This window comes from Mustela erminea, chromosome 4, assembly GCF_009829155.1.
Source record: "Mustela erminea isolate mMusErm1 chromosome 4, mMusErm1.Pri, whole genome shotgun sequence".
NCBI lineage: Eukaryota > Metazoa > Chordata > Mammalia > Carnivora > Mustelidae > Mustela > Mustela erminea.
The window spans coordinates 81,162,508-81,181,894 of NC_045617.1; the positions used below are offsets into that span (position 1 = coordinate 81,162,508).

General features: G+C 35.4%; 2 protein-coding genes across 5 annotated transcripts in view; one reads left to right on the forward strand and one right to left on the reverse strand.

The window, feature by feature from the left end:
* The window catches only part of MCM9 (minichromosome maintenance 9 homologous recombination repair factor), a 90,342-nt gene that overhangs the window by 38,084 nt on the left and 32,871 nt on the right, over positions 1-19,387 (forward strand). For all 4 annotated transcript variants that reach the window (XM_032339683.1, XM_032339685.1, XM_032339686.1 and 1 more), the window contains one exon: positions 15,647-15,821. In XM_032339683.1, the coding sequence (XP_032195574.1) occupies positions 15,647-15,821 (175 nt within the window). The remainder of the gene's footprint in view (positions 1-15,646; positions 15,822-19,387) is intronic.
* On the reverse strand, positions 9,597-9,880 carry LOC116588520 (metallothionein-1E-like). The gene has a single exon (XM_032339689.1). It carries the CDS (start codon positions 9,826-9,828, stop codon positions 9,667-9,669), a length of 162 nt encoding a protein of 53 aa, XP_032195580.1. The 5' UTR covers positions 9,829-9,880; the 3' UTR covers positions 9,597-9,666.

A 19,387-nucleotide genomic window follows, 5' to 3' on the forward strand; every position in this document is an offset into this window, starting at 1 on the left:
CCTAAACTTAAAGTTAAATTGAGGTCACCTACAAAACAAGATGAAAAGAGTGAATTAAAATGAACTAGAGTTAAATTGAATTAAATTAAAATATTGAATTAAAATGTATTATAACTAAGATTTAAATCAAGTCTCAGCTCCTGCCTGCTGCAGAAGTTATCATAGGAATGGAAGTGCTAACCTCTTGCTTTTGTTCAAATCCTGGATTTCCACCTGGGGTAATTATATTAGTCCTGCATTTAATTCTCTTTAAAGAGACATTTGCATTATTGTCCTCATTAAAAAAAAAAAAATCTCATGTAAGTCTTGTCGTAGTATGATCTTTAATTAGTTTAAAGGGCTCCCAATTATTTATTAGTTGTAGGATGTCAAAATTTAATGATAGTTCTATTCATTATTTTTAAGATTTTATTTATTTATTTGTCAGAGAGTACAAGAAGTGGGAGCAGCAGGCAGAGGGAAAACCAGGCTCCCTGCTAAGGAAGAAGCCTGATGCAGGACTTAATCCCAGAATCCTGGGATCATGACTCGAGCTGAAGGTAGACATTTAATCAGCTGAGCTACCCAGGCGTCCCTTAATGATAGCTTTATATAAGATTTTCTGTATAAATGTAGAATGTCAAGATTTGTTGGCATTTACATTTCTAAAAGGAATAAATACTACAGTAATGATTTTAATAACTAATTATATAGAGAGAGCATTTATTATGTGAAATTGTGTTCATGTCTGTGCCTAGTCAAAGACTAAACATATATAGACTTTACTGGAAAGATAACTATGTAATCAAGTGAGTAGGGTATAGAATAGAACATGTTAGATGGAACTTTAACCAGTTATTAAAGTTCTGTGGGAGGCAAAATAGGGTATCACAATAAAGGCTATGTGTGTACATGTGTGTATGTGTGTATAGTATATATGTATACATATGTATATGTATGTATATATATATGGTATGCTTTTTTTATCATTTGTAAAGAATTTTTAAATAACCTGTTTTTAAGCCTCAAAACATCCTGGTATGGTAAGAGGGTAATGTATTATCATTCCCACATAACAAATGAAGACACAGGTGCTCAGAAACCTGTTCCTTTAATTTCTGACCTAGTGCTTCTCCATTCTCTTTCCTCTGTCAGATATTTAAAGTGGCCTCTATGTGTAGAAAAAGCAATTGGTATCATTTCCTGGAGCAACCCATAGGCTGGCAGACACTGTAGTAGTGTCTTGATTAATGAACTCTTGAGGAATACAGCTCCATGAAAGAGGTTAGCGCAGGTATATACTGGGAGTGAGAGGAGACTTTTTTGTCAAGGCAAAGCTATGGGAGTCTCCCCCTTGAGGCTCAAGAAGGTCAGGCCTCCTGTTGCAAAAGGGATATGTAGGGGAGGATGGACCTACATATCCTAGAATTCCTTGCTATACTTTTTTGGAGGTTTCCGTATTTGTTACATGAAGTATGACTCCTCTCCCCCATTCTGTGTTCCACCTCATTAATAACATTTTCACTATTTTGTGTTCACTGCCATCCATCATTATGTTACAGATTTGTTGAAGATATAAACGATGTCCGATCCCTTATCCATAACTGGACTCCACTGTAAAACACCCTTTGGATAGCTATCAGTGACATCAGTCAGCTTTCTGAAGCACCATAATTCTGTTTGTTGTTGACAGTTTGTTGATGTTAATATCATTATAGTGTTTCTGACCAGAAGAATATGAATGGAAGTGCTTAATAATTATTTTCTATTTCTTGTATCTAGTTATTTACCATGTGTTCTTACCCCTTTAATAAATGAAGCTCCTTCTAAATTCATTTTTCTCTTGAACTCAGTCTCCACTTATCCATCTTTCGTGTTTTACATTCAATCCTTTTCTCTTTAACCCTCCACTTCTCTCACTCATCAGATGCTCTCTTTTCCCCATATCAGGGGAAATCCGTGGTAAGTCGAGAAAGGACTCAGGTTTTTAAAACCTCTCTGGGCTAGAGCACTGCTTGCACAAAGCCACTGCTAAGCATAGCAGCATTTCTAGTTGGTTACTATAGAGACCATCAGCATCAGATGGAGCCTCGCTTGACGGAAGCTAGGCAGGGAGGCTTGTGAGATTGGAGGCCTCATATGCAGGGTCGTGTGGAAAAGGCCAAAAACTGGAAAGGATAGGAAGGGGGAAAGTTTCACAAATAAATGAACTAATAGGGAACTGACAGATTTTAGGTTGGTAGAATCTGTGCCTGCCAAAGCCTTGAATCCAGCATATAAAGAATCTACTTTTAAGAACACCAGTATAATTACACAGTAATTTATTTTTTAAAGTAACAGCTATGCTGCTATGAACATTTATGTACAAATTTTTGTATAGGACCTATGTTTCCATTCCTTTGGTTACATGCTTAATTAAGAGTAGAGTTGCCGGGTCATATGATAACTCCTTTTGAGGAACTACCAAGCTGTTTTTCAAAGTGACTACGCAATTTTACATTCCCACTAACGGTGTGTGAGTGTTCCAATTTCTCCCCATCCACGCCAGTGCTTATTATGTCTTTTTGATGACAGCCATGGGTGGTATGTGAAGGTGGTATCTCATTGTGTTTTGACTTATATTTCCCTGATGGCGAAAGCTGTTCAGAATTTTTTGTTTACTTATTGGCCATTTGTGTATCTTCTGTGGAGAAATGTCTGTTCTGATCCTTTGGTCATTTGAACAATTGGGTTTTTGCCTTTTTCTTATTGAGTTGTAAGAGTTCTTTATATGTTCTAGTATATGCGCTGCCAAAGCGAGCACAAGTTCTTTATATATTCTAAATGCAAGTCTCTTATTAGAGACTTTCAGAGACTTGTATATCCGTTTCAGAAAAATTTTCTGCCATTCTGTGAGGGGTTTTTTCCTTTTTTTTTTTTTTTTTTTTTTTTTGTCGTTGGTAGCCTTAGCTGCCCAAAAGCTTATAACTTAGACAAAGTCCAATTCATCTATTTAGCTTTTCTTTTTAAATTTATTTTGGTTTTTTTGGTTTTCTTTTGGTGTCACTTTTTGAAAACACTGCCATTATAATCAAAGGTCATGAAGATTTACACCTATTTTATTTACATGAAGCATTTTATACATTTACTTTATTTCTGTTTTCTTCAAGAATTTTAATAGTTTCATTTTTTAAAGTTTTTTTAAATTAAAATAGTCAGTGTATTTAAACTAAAAAGCAAAACAGAACAAAAAACAGCTCACTCATTTCTCCCTCCATACCAATTTAGTTTGGCAACCACCAATCTATCTGTTGTTTTATGAGCTTGATTCTCTGTATCTATGAACTTTTTTAGAGTCCACAAGTAAGAGAGATCATGTAGTATTTTTCTTTCTCTGACTAATTTTGCTGAACATAGTGCCCTCAAGGGTTATCCCTGTTGTTGTGAATGGCAAGATTTCATCCTTTTTTATGGCTAAATAATATTTCATTGTGTTTATATACTACAGTTTATTTATTTATCCGTCAACAGGTTGTTTTCATGTCTTGGCTATTGTAAATAATGCTGCAGTGAACATGGTAATACATGTATCTTTTCTAGTTAATGTTTTTGTTTTCTTCAGATAAATACCCAAAGTGGAATTGTTGGGTAGTTTTCCTCTAAGAGTTTTATACTTTTAGCATAGTTTTCCTCTAAGAGTTTTATACTTTTAGCATCTTATATTTAAGTCTTTGACCCAGTTTGAATTATTTTTTGTATATGATGTGATGTAGGGGTCCAAATTCATATTTTTGCATGTGGATGTCTAAATTCCCAGCAGTATAATTTGAAAAGACTGTTCTTTCCCCCAAGAATGAATTGACCATAAAAGTATGGGTTTGTTTCTGGACAGTCAGTTCTGTTCTGTTGGTCTATATCCTTACGCCATCACCATATTGTCTTGATTATTGTAGCTTTGTAGTAAGTTTTGAAGTCAGGAAGTGTGAGTCTTCCAACTTTGTTCTTTTTTAAGATTACGTTGGCTACTTGGGATTCATTGAATTTCCATATGAATTTTAGCATCACTTTGTCAATTTCTACAAAGAAGATAGTTGAGATTTTGATAGGGATTGCACTGAATCTGTAGAACCCTTTGGGGAATATTGTCATTTTAACAATATTAAGTCTTCCAGTCAATGAACATGTATGTCTTCTCATTTACTTAAGTCATCCTCAATTTCTTGGGGTTTCACTGGGGTTCAGTTTTACTGGGCCTTGGGGAAGAATGTGCGAGCCCAGGCCACAGCAGGCATTGGGCCTGAGCCTGTCCTCTGAGGCCCCCAGAGGAAGCGCCACCATAGGGGGAGAGTCAGGACAGTGTTCTTAGTTTTCAGTGTTTATAGTTTTCAGGGTATAAGTTTTGTTCTTGTTGTTGTTGTTAAATTTATTCTTTATCCTAAGTATCCTTTGTACTTTATCCTAAGTATTTTACTCTTTTTGATGCTATTGTAATGGAATTATTTTCTTAATTACATTTTTGTATTCCTCATTGAAAGTGTAGGGGTGTCTAGGTGGCTCAGTCAGTTAAGCCTCTGCCTTCAGCTCAGGTCATGATCTTGGGGTCCTGGGATCAAGCCCCATGTCAGGCTTCCTGCTCAGCAGGAAGTCTGCTTCTCTGTCTCCCCCTGCTTGTGCTCACTCATGCTTTCATTTTCTCTCAAAAAAAATTAATAGGGGTCCTGGGTGGCGCAGTGGGTTAAGCCTCTGCCTTTTGGCTCAGGTCATGATCTCAGGGTTCTGGGATCAAGCCCTGCATCAGGCTGTCTGCTCAGCTGGGAGCCTGCTTCCCCCTCTCTCTCTGCCTGCCTCTCTGCTTCTCTCTGTCAAATAAATAAATAAAATCTTTTAAAAAATTTAATAAAATCTTAAAAATAAAATGTACAGGCATACAACTTTTTAAAATTGATTTTGTGTCCTTCAAATTTGCCGAACTCATTTATTAATTGTAATAATTTTTGTGGATTCTTTAGGATTTTCTATATGCTATCTACAAATTATGCTAGATTATGCTATCTACAAATAAAGATAATTTTACTTCTTCATTTCCCCTTCTGGATGCCTATTATTTCATTTTTGGCCTAGATGCCCTTTCCAGAATCTCCAGTACAGTGTTTCATAGAAATAGTGAGAGGGAGGTCCGTGAGTGGTTCAGTTGGTTGAATTTCTGACTTTTAGTTTAGATTCAGGTTGTTGTCTCCACGTTGGGTCCTAGGATCAAACCAGCATGGGGCTCTGTGCTCAGTGGAGAGTATGCTTCTCCTCTTCCTCTCCTTGTGCCTTTCTCCCCTGCCACATGCTCTCTCTCTCTCAAATAAATCAATCTTAAAACAAACAAAGAAACAAAAAAAACCAGTGAGAGTGAACATCCCTATCTTGTTTCTGATCTTAGGAAAATATTCAGTCTTGTACCGTTAAGAATGATGTTTAGTTGTGGGTTTTCTATAGATGCCCTTTATCAGGTTGAAGAATTTCCCTTCTGTTCCTAGTTTGTTGAGTGTTTTTACATGAAAGAGTATTGAATTTTGTCAAATGCTTTTTGCTGCTTCTATTGAGATGATCATGTGCTTTTTGTCCTGTATTAATATGAGAATGCTACATAAATTGGTTTCCAGATGTACCTCAAACTTACATTTCTGAGATAAATCTACTTGTCTTCACTTGTGAATGTATTTTCACATTAGCATATTTTTAAAACAGTATTAAAATATTTCTCTGATATTACCATAGCCACTGCAATCCTCTTGGTTACTGTCTAAAGTGTGTTTCTTGTAGACAACACATAATTGGATCATGTCTTTGTATTCATTCTGCAAACTGTTTTTTATTAAAGTGTTTGTTTACTTTTAACATACTTACTGATGAGGTAGGATGTTTTCCATACGTTTTCCATATGGCTTATGTCCTCTTTGTTGCCGTGTTCTCCATTACTGCCCTCTTCTGTGCTTGATGTAATTTCTAGTGTATCGTTTTAATACTTTTTTTCTTCTTTTACTGTATTTTTTTGGGTTATTTTCTTAGTGATTCTCTTGGGGGTTATAGTATCTTAATTTATAGCCAATCTAATTCAGGTTAATACTAATTTAATTTTAATAGTATATAAAAATTTTGTTCTAGTAAAATTCTGTTCTCTCCGATGTGGAGAAAGGGGAACCCTCTTACACTGTTGGTGGGAATGCAAGTTGGTGGGAATGCAAGTTTTTTAACTTAATTTATTTATTTTCAGCATAACAGTATTCATTATTTTTTCACCACACCCAGTGCTCCATGCAGTCTGTGCCCTCTATAATACCCACCACCTGGTAACCCAACCTCCCCCCCGCCCCCGGCACTTCAAACCCCTCAGATTGTTTTTCAGAGTCCATAGTCTCTCATGATTCACCTCCCCTTCCAATTTACCCCAACTCCTTTCTCCTCTCTAACACCCTTTGTCCTCCATGATATTTGTTATGCTCCACAAATAAGTGAAACCATATGATAATTGACTCTCTCTGCTCTTTGGAGAGCAGTGTGGAGATTCCTCAAGAAATTAAAAATAGAACTTCCCTATGACCCTGCAATTGCACTCCTGGGTATTTACCCCAAAGATACAGATGTCGTGAAAAGAAGGGCCATCTGTACCCCAATGTTTATAGCAGCAATGGCCATGGTCACCAAACTATGGAAAGAACCAAGATGTCCTTCAACGGACAAATGGATAAGGAAAATGTGGTCCACATACACGATAGAGTATTATGCCTCCATCAGAAAGGACGAATACCCAACTTTTGTAGCAACATGGACGGGACTGGAAGAGATTATGCTGAGTGAAATAAGTCAAGCAGAGAGAGTCAATTATCATATGGTTTCACTTATTTGTGGAGCATAACAAATATCATGGAGGACAAGGGGTGTTAGAGAGGAGAAAGGAGTTGGGGTAAATTGGAAGGGGAGGTGAATCATGAGAGACTATGGACTCTGAAAAACAATCTGAGGAGTTTGAAGTGGCGGGGAGGGTGGGAGGTTGGGTTACCAGGTGGTGGGTATTATAGAGGGCACAGACTGCATGGAGCACTGGGTGTGGTGAAAAAATAATGAATACTGTTATGCTGAAAATAAATAAATTAAGTTAAAAAAAAATTCTGTTCCCTCCACCTTCTTTTGGGTTATTATTGTCATACAAATTTCATCTTTATACATTATAAGCTGATCAACACAGTTTTATAATTTTTGCTTTCTGCAGTTTTACTTAAATCAGAAGAAAAGAGTTACAAACAAAATTACATTGATACTATCTTTAATATTTACCTATGTAGTTAGTTTACTGGTATCTTTTATTTCTTTATGCATACTTGAGTTACTGTCTTAGTGCTCTTTCATTTCAGCCCGAAAGACTCCCCTAGTATTTCATGTAGGTCTGGTCTATTAGCACTAATTTGTTTTTGCCTGGTATTTTTACTTTACAGTAATGAAATTGTAGAGTGTATATTCTTTTGCTCAGTATTATATTTTAATATTTCCTCTGTATTGTGTTTATTAATCTGCACTTCATTTTTTACTACTGTCTTATTCCACAGTATGAATATACAACAATTTCTCTATCTGTTCTACTATTAATGGACTTTCGAGTCTGTTCTGTGAGGTTTTTTCTTTCCTTAGTCTGTTGATGTGATAAATAATATCAATTGATTTTTGCTTGTTGAACCAGCCTGGTATACCTCAGATAAATCCCACTAGGTCATTATATGTAATTCTTTTTATACATTGTTGGATTTAGTTTGCTGATATTTTAGTATATGGGCTGCCAAAATGAGCACAAGTTTGCTAATATTTTACCGAAGATTTTATCATCTATGTTCATGAGAGATATAGGCTGTAGTTTTCTTATAATGTCTTTGTTGGGTTTTGCTCTTAAGGTTATGCTGGCATAGAATGAGTTAGGAAGTATTACATATACTTCTGTCTTCTGCAAAAACTGTAGAGAATGGGTATCATTTCTTCCTTAAAAGTTAGTAGAATTCACCAGTGAAGCCATCTGGGCCTGATACTATTTTAGAAGGTTATTAATTATTGATTCCATTTCTTTGATGGATATGGGCCTGTTCACATTGTCTGTTTCTTCTTATGTGAGTTGACAGCTTATGTTTTTCAAGGAATTGGTCCATTTCATCTAGGTTATCAAATTTGTGGGCATAAAGTTGTTGGTAATATATCTTCTTTATCTGCTTCATGTCATTAGGATCAGTGTCCCCTATTCTTTTCTGATATTAGTAATTTGTGTCTTTTCTCCTTTTTTCTTAGCTTATCAATTTTATTTATCTTGTCAAAAAACAGATTTTGGTTTCAATGAACAAATTTTGGTTTCAATGATTTTCACTATTGATTTCCTGCTTTCAACTTCAGTGATTTCTGCTGTAATTTTTATTATTTCCTTTCTTCTGCTTGCTTTGGATTTAATTTGCTCTTCATTTTCTAGTTTCCTAAAGTGGAAGCTTGTATTATTGATTTTAGATCTTTCTTCCCTTCTAATACATGCACTTATAAGTACTGTTTTTACTGCATCTGACACATTTTGATGTTAGATTTTCATTTTTATTTAGTTCAAAACATTTTTAAATTTCTCTTGAGATTTATTCCTTGTCCCATGTGTTATTTAGAAGTGTGTTCTTTAATCTTCATATAATTTGGGATTTTCTAGTTCTCTTTCAGTTATTGCTTTCTAGTTTAATTACATTGTGATCTGAGAGATTTATGATTTCTTTTTTAAATTTGCTAAGCTGTGTCTTATCGTCCTGCATATGGTCTATCTTGGTGAATATTCTATGGGATCATGGGAGAAAAAAATACATTTTGCTATTGTTGGATGAAGTCCTTTATAGATGCTTGTTCTGTTCAGTTGATTGATGGTCCTTTTAAGTTCAGTTATGGCCTTACTGATTTTCTGCTTGCTGGATATGTCCATTTCCCATACAGGGGTGGTGAGGTCTCCAACTGTAATACAAATTCATCAGCTTCTCATTTGACTTTCACTAGTTTTTACCTCAAATATTCTGAGGCCCATAAATATTAAGGATTGTTATGTCATCTTGGAGTGTTGACCCCCTTTTATCATTATGTAATGTTCCTCTGTCTCCCTTATAATTTTTCTTGCCCTGGCATCTGTTCTGTCTGAAATCAATAGAGTTACTCTCATATTTTTTGGATTAGTATCAACATGGTATATCTTTCTCTGTCTTTACTTTTAATCTGCATGTCTTTATATTTAAAGTGGGTTTCAAAAAAGTGAAAATAAAGTGGGTTTCTTATAGAGAATGTATAGTTGGGTCATTTTTTATCAACTCTGATAATCTGTCTTTTAATTGGTGTATTTAGACTATAAATGTTCAAAGTGATTATTGATCTTTCTGGATTAATACTTGCCATATTTGTTAGCATTTTTTATTTATTGCACTTGTTCTTTGTTCCTGTTTTTATCTTCCACTTTTCTGCCTATTATGGTTTTTTTGTTTGTTTATTTGTTTTTTGTTAGAACAATCTAGATGAATTTACTCTCATTCAAAGAGATCACAAAAATGGGAATGTAGCAATTGGGTCAGGTAGTATGAACACACAAAAAACTACAGGTTTGTACATGTGGTTCTGTTTACATCGGGAACGGGCTCCCCAGGATCAGGCACAGCAGCTGCACTTGTCCTACGCCTCCTTGCAGATGCAGCCCTGGGCACACTTGGCACAGCCCGCAGGGCAGCAGGAGCAGCAGCTCTTCTTGCAAGAAACGCATTTGCACTCCTTGCATTTGCAGGAGCCGGCGCATGTGCAGGAACCACCGGTGGAGCAAGAGCTGTTGGGGTCCATTTCGGACCATCTGAGGACGGAAATTCAAGATAAACAACTCAAAAAACACAACGCTGCGGGTTGAAAGCGCGATCCCTGTTATGGTTTTAATTGAGCATTTTATCTGATTCTAGTTTTTTCCTCTCTTAGTATATCAATTATGCTTCTTTTTAACTTTCATAATTGGTTGCTCTAGAGTTTGCAATATACATTTACAATTAATCCAAGTCCACTTTCAAATAACACTAAAAATACTTCATGGTTAGCAGAGTACCTTGTAACTAGCAAGATATTTCTAATTCTTCCCTCTCATCCTTTTTATTATTGCTCCCATTCAGTTCACTTGAAAATAAACACATATAAGCATACATATTTGAATACATTATTACTATTATTTTTAACAAACTACCATTAGGTGAATTAAGAATAAGAAAAACAGAAGTTTTTATGTTATGTAAGTCCTTCTTCATTCCTCCTTACTTTATGTAGATATGAAGTGTTTTTTTAAAGTTTATTTATTTATATAAGTAATCTCTACACCCCATATGGTGTTCAAACTCACATCCCCAAGACCAAGAGTTATATGCTTTTCCCACTGAGCCAACCAGGTCTCTTTGTGTAGATCTGAGCTTCTGACCTATATCATTTTCCTTCTCTCTAAAGAACTTCCCTTAGTATTTCTTGCAAAGCAAGTCTCCAGGCAACAAATTGCCTCAAAAAAAATTTTTTTTTCTTTTTTCACTTTTGAAGATAATTTCACCAAAGGTACAGAATTCTAGGCTGGCAGGCTTTTTCTCTTGATACTTTGAATATTTAACTCTATCTTTGTTACTTACATGGTTTCTGAGGGAAATTTGATATAATTCTCATCTTTGCTCCTCTGCAGGTAAGTTGTATTTTTCCTTTGATTTCTTTCCAAATTTTTTCTTTACGTTTGATTTTCTTTCTTCCTTTTTTTTTTTTAAGATTTTATTTATTTATTTGATACACAGAGAGAGAAATCACAAGTAGGCAGAGAGGCAGGCAGAGAGAGAGGGGGAAACATGCTCTCCGGGAGCGGGACTCGATTCCAGGACCCTGAGATCATGACCCGAGCTGAAAGCAGATGCTTAACCCACTGAGCCACCCAGGTGCCCTACATTTAATTTTCTGACATTTAAATATGACATTAAATATGACATTTAAATATGACATTTAAATATGTGCCTCCATGTAGTTTTGTGGGGTTTTTTTAAACAGTTTTCCTGCTTAGTATTATCTTGAGTTTTCTGGATCCATGGTTTGGTGTCTGACATTAGATAATCAATTAATGACTAACTCTTAGTCATTATTGCTTCAAATATTATTGCTGTTCCTTTTTCCCTTTCTTCTCATTCTGGCTTCCCATGACATGCTATACCTTTTAGAGTTGTCCCACAGTTATTGGATTCTGTTGTGTTATTTTTCACCTTTTCTTCTGTTTGCTTTTCAGTTTGGGAAGTTTCCATTGAAACATACTATCTTTACATTCAGAGATTCTTTACTCAGACTTGTCCAGTCCACTAATGAGCCCACCAAAGGCATTCTTCCTTTCTTTTCCAGTGTTTCTGATCTCAAGAATTTTTTTTTTTATTTTTCTCTTTGACTTTCCATCTCTTTGTTTATACTATCAGAGAAAAATTGCCAGTATTTAATGTGACAACCTGGGATGACTTTTGGAGCTAAAACTCCTAAAAGTCTAGAGTCCCCCATGAATGGAGATTTTAATTCTCAGAGTTGTCCACACTGAGCCTCTAGCAATTCATCAATTACAGTTCAGGTTTTCTTTACTAGTTCCCATAGAGGTAACAGCCCTGGTAAGTTGTGATTCTCTGTCTGTCTTCCTAATTTGGGGGACAGTAGTTTACCCTGTGACCTCATTTCTCTACATCTTAAAATAATTACTGATATTTCAGTTTGTTCAGGTTTTTACTTACTGTTAAACAAGTGGCAACTTGTGGCAACTTCTGAGCTCCTTAAATGCTGGACTGGAAAACAGAAGAACTCACATAGATTTTCTCTTGTATTTTCTTCTATGAGCTTTCATCTATAAGTTTTATGTTTTTCATTTAGATCCTTTCATTCATTGAGTTAATTTATGTATCAGATTTGACATAGGGATCAAGATAGATTTTATTTTCCTTTTTGCATAAGGCTATCCAGTTATTCCAGCACCATTTATAGAGCAGATTATCTTTTCTTCCTTGAATTGCTTTTGCATTTTTATCAAAATGTGTGGGCCTATTGTTGGACTCTATTCCATTGTTCTCTCTGTCTTTTCTTTTTCTAATATGATGCTGAATTAATTACTGTAGCTTTGTAGTAAATGTGGAAATTAAATCATGACCTCCTACTTTGTTTTTTTGGTTTGATTCTTCTATTTCCTTTACTTTTCCATATAAATTTTGGGATGACTCTGTCAATTTCTATAAAAAGAAAAACCACATTAGGATTTTGTTGGAGGGGTGATGTATCTGGGTGGTACAGTTGGTTAAGTGTCTGACTCTTGGTTTTCACTCAGGTCGTGATCTCAGGGTAGTGAGATTGAGTCCTCGTCATGTTCTGTGCCCAGTGCACAGTCTGCTTAGGACTCTCTCTCCCTTGGCACTGCCACCACCTGCTTGCTCTCTCTTTTCTCTCAAATAAATAAATAAATAAATAAATCTTTATGAGTTTGGAATTGCATTGAATCTATAGACCAATGTAGGGATAATTATAGAACAATTTGGGGAAGCGTCTTTAAAATACTGCATTTTTCAGGGATGTCTGTGTGGCTCATTCGGTTCAGCGTTTGCCTTCAGCTCAGGTCATGATCCCAGGGTCCTGGGATTGAGTCCTGCATCAGGCTCCTTGCTCAGTAAGGAGCCACTTCCTGCCACTCCCGGCTTGTGCTTACTCTCTCTGACAAATAAATAAATAAAATCTTTTAAATAAATAAATACTGAATTTTTCAATTCATTTCATGAACATGGAATATCTCTTTACTTAATTAATTATCTTTGATTTCCTTCATCGGTGTTTTGTAGTTCTTACATACAGATCTTGCACATTATTTTTTGTAATTATTATTATTATTTCTTTTAGTAATCTGCACCCAGGTGGGGCTGAAATTCACAGCTCAGATCTTGCACATTTTTAAGGATTTATACCCAGGTATTTCATATTTTCAGGTGCTATTATAAATTATATTATTTTTATTTATTTATTTTAAAAAATATTTTATTTATTTAGAGAGAGAGAGCATGAGCAGGGAGAGGGGCAGAGGGGGAAAAAACTCCCTAATGAACAGGGAGCCCAACAGTGAGGCTTGACTGGGAACACTGGGATCATGACCTGAGCAGAAGAAAGACACTTAACTGACTGAGCTTCCCAGATGCCCCAACTTGTATTATGTTTTAATTGTAGTTTTTAATATTTTTCTAATATGTAGAGATATGACTGGTTTTTGTATATTAACTTGCATCCTATATCCTTGCTATACTCACTTAGTTCTAGTAGCTCTTTTGTACATGACTTGGAATTTTATACATAATCATATTGTCTGAAAATATATAGTTCATTTTTTCCTTTTTGATCTGATGTTTGTTAATTTCTTTTCCTTTATTTTACTGGCTAGAACCTCCACCAAGATTTTGAATAAGAGTAATGAGAGCTAGTCTTCTTGCCTTTTTCTGATCTTGGGGATGATGGTGGGGGTAAGCATTCAGTCCTTTATGATTAAATATGTCATGTTTTGTAAATACCCTTTATAAAACTGAAGAAGTTCACTCTATTCCTGGCTTTCTGAGAGACTTTTTTTTATCATGAATAATTGTTGAGCTTTGTCAGGTTTTTCTCCTGAATATAATGGCTTGGTTATTTGCTTTTTCCCTCCTTATTTGATATTGATATGGTAAATTATACTGGTTAATTTTTGAATGTTGAATTAGCCTTGCAGTCCCTAGATAAACCCTTGGTTATTTGCTTTTTCCCTCCTTATTGATATTGATATGGTGAATTATACTGGTTAATTTTTGAATGTTGAATTATCCTTGCAGTCCCTAGATAAACCCTACTTGGTTATAATCTATTATTTTATGGATTGTTTGATTTACTTGTATTTTTTGAGGATTTTTGTACCTGTGTTTATGAGAGATACTGGTCTGTAGTTTTCTTTTAATATATCTTTATCTAGCTTTGGTATCTTAATAATGCTGGCTATAGTAAATGAGTTGGGAAGTGTTCCTTGTTTTTCCATATTTTTGAAAAATTTGTTTAGAATTGGTATTATCTCTTTCATAAATGTTTTGTAGAACTCATCATGAAGTCATCTCAGTCTGTAGTTTTTTTGTTGTTGTTGTGGGATTTTTAACTACATAGTCAATTTTCAAAGTAGATACAGGGGTATGCAAGCTATCTATTCCTTTTTAGATAAACTTTCACAGTTTATATATTTCAAAGAGTTTGACCATTTCATCTAAGTTATCAAACTTAGGGCATAGAGTTGTTCATTGTATTTACTTACTATTAGTTAAATTTCTATAGAGTTTATAGTGATATCCCCCTTTCATTCCTGATATTTGTAACTTGTTTCTCCTCTTTTTTTCTTGGTCAGTCTAGCTTATCAATTTTTATCAACAACAATTATAAGTACTCAGTATCTGTCATATACCTTTTAAAGAGTTTTATTATATTCTGTTTGAACATCCAAGACTCTGTAAGATACATTCCATTGTTATATGTTTTATAAAACATATTAGGAAACTTGCCTACAGTATTCACAACCAGAATGACAGATCCAGAATTTAAGATCCAAGTCTGTGTGACTCCAAAGCCTTTGCCCTTTTTTTTTTTTTTAAAGACTTCATTTATTTGTTCATTTATTTTAGAGAGTGCACATGCACAAGTTGGGAGAGGACCAGAGGGGAAAGGAGAGGGAAAGAATCTCAACCAGACACCACTGAACCCACCACAGGGCTCCATCTCATAAGCCCAAGGTCATGACCTGGGCTGAAACCAAGAGTCAGATGCTTAACTGATGGAACCAGCCAGGCGCCCCCAGAGTCCTTGCTTTTGACCACTCTGGTATAAAGGATGAATCAATACCAAAAAAGACATATTAAAGGAGTCATCTTTCTCTGATGTGACTAGGAGCAAACTTTTCGTTTTCATCATTGGACTCTAATATCTCCTGTTTTCTGTCTTTTGGACCTTCTCTATAAACAGCCTATTATATAGAACCTCTTGTCAGAAGATCTCTGGAGATCCATTTGCCCCTTCTGTTCAGTAAGGGTACCTAGCAAGGAAAGAGAAAATTTGGAGACTTCTGGTTGCTATAAAATACTTAATAACACATCTTATATTTTTAGAACATAGGATCTTCTGAGGCCTTCCAGTTCCTGGATACCAGAAACAGTTTTCCTAATAACATCCATTTTTTCTTAATGAAGTATAGTTGACATACAATATTATGTTCATTTCAGGTATACAACATAGTGATTCGACAATTAGATACATTATGAAATGCTTACCGTGCTCAGTCGTTACCATCTGTCACCATACAAAGTTATTACAATATTATTGACTATATTCTCTATGCTGTACTTTATTTACATCCCTATGACTCATTTATAAGTTTGTAACTCTTAATTCCTTTCACTTATTTTGTCCATCCTCCCATTCCTCCTCCCCTTGGGAACCACCAGGTCTGTCTGATGCCATTCACTCTTGACAGAAATAAAAGCATTGACTCTTTTCCATTTAAAATGTAGGTACTTTTCCCTCATAGGTATAAGAAATGCTTTGGGAAGTAAAAGCTGACATAGCTTGCTTGTTTCCTTAGGTCTGACAGTAACTGCTGTGAAAGACTCAGGAGAATGGAATTTGGAGGCTGGTGCGTTAGTTCTGGCAGATGCGGGCCTTTGCTGTATCGATGAGTTTAACAGCCTCAAAGAGCATGACAGAACTAGTATCCACGAGGCAATGGAGCAACAAACCATAAGTGTTGCTAAGGCTGGGTAAGAGTTTCTTTTCTTTAAAATCTATGGAAATAATGAGATTAGTTAATAATATGATCATGGAAAAATGTGAACCTTATTGAACTGCAAGGTATGTTTGGTCTTATCAGGGATTATCAGTTACATTCATCAAAACACAAGTTAGCATCCCCATGGAGGTGTATGAGGAAGTAAAAATGAGTTGTTGGGATGAAGAACGGCAAAACTAAAGTATAAATGTAGGTTGACTTAATTTATGGAGGGGACTTATGAAGAGCTTTCAATGTAGGATCCAACTTATTCTCTCATTCAATAATGTATATCTACAGTGGGCATATTACTATGTTAGGAATTTTTTATTTAAAGTGAAAATATTTGATGGGGCGCCTGGGTGGCTCAGTGGATTAAAGCCTCTGCCTTCGGTTCAGGTCATGATCCCAGAGTCCTGGGATCGAGCCCCGCATCGGGCTCTCTGCTCCACAGGGAGCCTGCTTCCTCCTCTCTCTCTCTCTCTCTGCCTGCCTCTCGCCTACTTGTGATCTCTGTCTGTCAAATAAATAAACAAAATCTTAAAAAATAAATAAAATAAAATAAAGTGAAAATATTTGATTACCCATACCTTGTACCTTACCCTCTGCTAGGTGTGAATTAGTATGAACCATTTTGCTATCTGTAAATATGTCGTAAGATTATTTTAGAAAATGAAATTAAAAAGCAAAGATATACAAAACATAATCCTAAGTTGTTCTTCCATTTCCATGGTGTGGAAAGCTGTAAGAGCATGTCACTCCCATCCTAACAAGAAAAATCTAAATAGCCTGCAAAAATCACAACTTCCCTTGAACATATCAGAGAGCTGATTTAGAAGGAAATCAAGGGAACTTAATTCTAAAGTGTGCTAGCCCATCTGAGGAGGGATGAGGCACACAAACTGTTCACCTTTGACAGAGATGAGAGAAAGAGGTGGCTACTGTAGAAGCAAATAAGAAAAAACTAAAATTTTTTAAATTCCTTGATGTCTAAGCATGGGCTAGCATGTTAGTTTTGAATAACTGAGAGCTCCAAATCCAAGGGGAGTTCTCAGTTGCAAGCCATTCTCCACAGGTCTGCAACCCATGGCATCTTGGCAGAAGAATAGAGGCAAAAATACCCAAAACCTTTCTACTTCAGGAAGAGGTTAGAGCATCATCCTTCCCTCCCACAGGAGCTAGGCAAAATGGTTCTGGGAGAAGGGTAGAAGTAAAAGCCTTCTTCTCGTGAGGGAAGGGCTGGAAACACTCTTCAGGTTCAGCTTCCTAAACCAAGGCAAAACAGAGGTCTGTACCATGGGGACAAGAACAGAACAACTCCTCCTGCCCCAGGACCACCACAGATAGATGGCAGGGTTCTGCTGCCACCAGGTGGAAGGGACAGAAAGGTTTACAGTTTTGTAGCCCATCCCATCCAAAAGCAGGCTCACAGACACTGCCTCAGAACAGGAGACCAAAAACCAACTTGGCCCCCAAATAAGCCTAACACCTAGTAACAAACAGTCTGTCAGTAGGGAAGGCACCAGGGGTATGGTTGTGGTGAGGTGTGCGGTGACTGTTGAAAGCTGAAGGTAGAGTAGAAACACTGAGAATGGTCTTCCAGCACTGCGCTACAACCCCCATCTAGATGCACAAAGTAACAACAGCTCAACAGTGAAAGAATTCAAAGTCTGTGATACATTGAGGATACACATAACAACAAGGCCAATACCCAGAACAACTCTCATGGCCTTACAGACACTAATGGCCTTACACTATACACGAAGTGTTATAATATTATTTGAAGGTAAACTGTAAGAAGTTAAAGATGTAAACTCTAGAACAACCACTAAAAGATAAAAGAGGTGTAAATAACAAAGCAGTGGTAGAGGTAAAATGGAATCATAAAAAAATAATACAAAAGAATACAAGAAGAGAAGAAAAAGTGAACAAAGAATAGATGGGACAAATAAAATGCAGTTAGCTAGATGGTAGATAGAAATTCAGCCATATCAATGATTATATTAATAATCATGTAAACAATTAAAAGGCAGCGATTGTCAGATTGGATAGAAAAGCAAGACTCAACTAAATGCTGCCTTCAAGAAACTGACTTTAAATTCAAATGCATAGGTAAGTTAAAAGATGGCAAAAAAATATTCTATGGAAACACCAAAACCTGACCAAGACATTACAAGAAAGTGAAACTACAGAATGATATTCACTGAACATAAGACATGAAAATTCTTTTTTCTTTTTTTTAAGTAGGCCCCACACCCAGTGTGAGGCTTGAACTCACAGCCCTGAGATCTAGAGTACATGATGTATCAACTGAGCCAGCCAGGTGTCCCATGACATGAGAATTCTTAATAATACTTAAGTAAATTAAATCCAGCAGTATATTAAAAAGATCATATGTTACAACCAAGGGGGGATCATCCAGAAATGCAAAGTTGATGTAATATTTGAAAATCAATCAATGTAAATTCATAATATCAGTGGAAGAAAAAAAAAAACATCTCAGTAGATGTAAAAAGCATATCAAACAAAATTAAATACCCAATAATGATAAACATTCTCAGCAAATAAGAAAAGTCCACCTGTCTATTTAAATGTCATCTATGGAAAACTGAAAAGAAACATTTCACACTTTCTGATGAAGTGAAATGTTTTCCACTTAAGATTGGGAGCATGTCTAGGATGTCTAGTCTTACCACTTCTGGCCAGTATTGTACTGGAAATTCTAGTCATTTTAATAATACAAGAAAAAGAAATAAAAGACATTCAGTTTGGAAGGGAAGAAGCTGAAACTGTCTATATGACATGATTGTCTCCATAGAAGATCTCAAAAGAATCAATGAAATAGGTATTAGAACTAATAAATGAGTTTTAAAAGTCACAGGATGCAAGATGGGTATATAAAAATTTATTATATTTCTAAATGCTACCAATGAATACTTAGAAACTGAAGTAAAACATACCACTTATAATAGTATCCACAAATATGAAATGTTTAGGGATAAATATAGCAAAACACATTCTAGATTTTTCCAATAAAAACTACAGAACATTGGTGTAAGAAATTAAAGAAGACCTACGTAAGTGGTGATACATACTCTTTCATTCATCAGAAGACAATGTTGTTAAGATACCTGTTTTCCTCAAAGGGATCTATAGAATCTATACAATTTCAGTTAAAATCCCAGCAAGTTTGCAGAAATTGGCAATTTTAAATTTTATATGGAAAAGCACAGGAACTAGAATAGCCAAAACAATTTTGAAAAAGAACAGATCAGTAAAATTTAATTTATTTCATGATTTACTATAAAGCTACAATAATCAAGATAGCATAGCATTGGTATAAAGATAGACATACATCAGTGGAAGAGAATATGGGTCCAGAAATAGAATCATAGATATAAAGTTAGTTGATTTTTAAGAACAATGCCAAGATAATTAAAAAAAAAAAGATAATCATTTTTTTAAAAAATAGTGCTAGAACACTTGAATGTTTATTTACAAAAAAAAATGACTTACACATAAATGCTTATAGCATTCATCATCACCCACGATGGAAAA

Coding starts and splice junctions, on each gene's coding strand:
- LOC116588520 (XM_032339689.1), bottom strand. CDS start 9,828: ATGGACCCCAACAGCTCTTGCTCCACCGGTGGTTCCTGCACATGCGCC.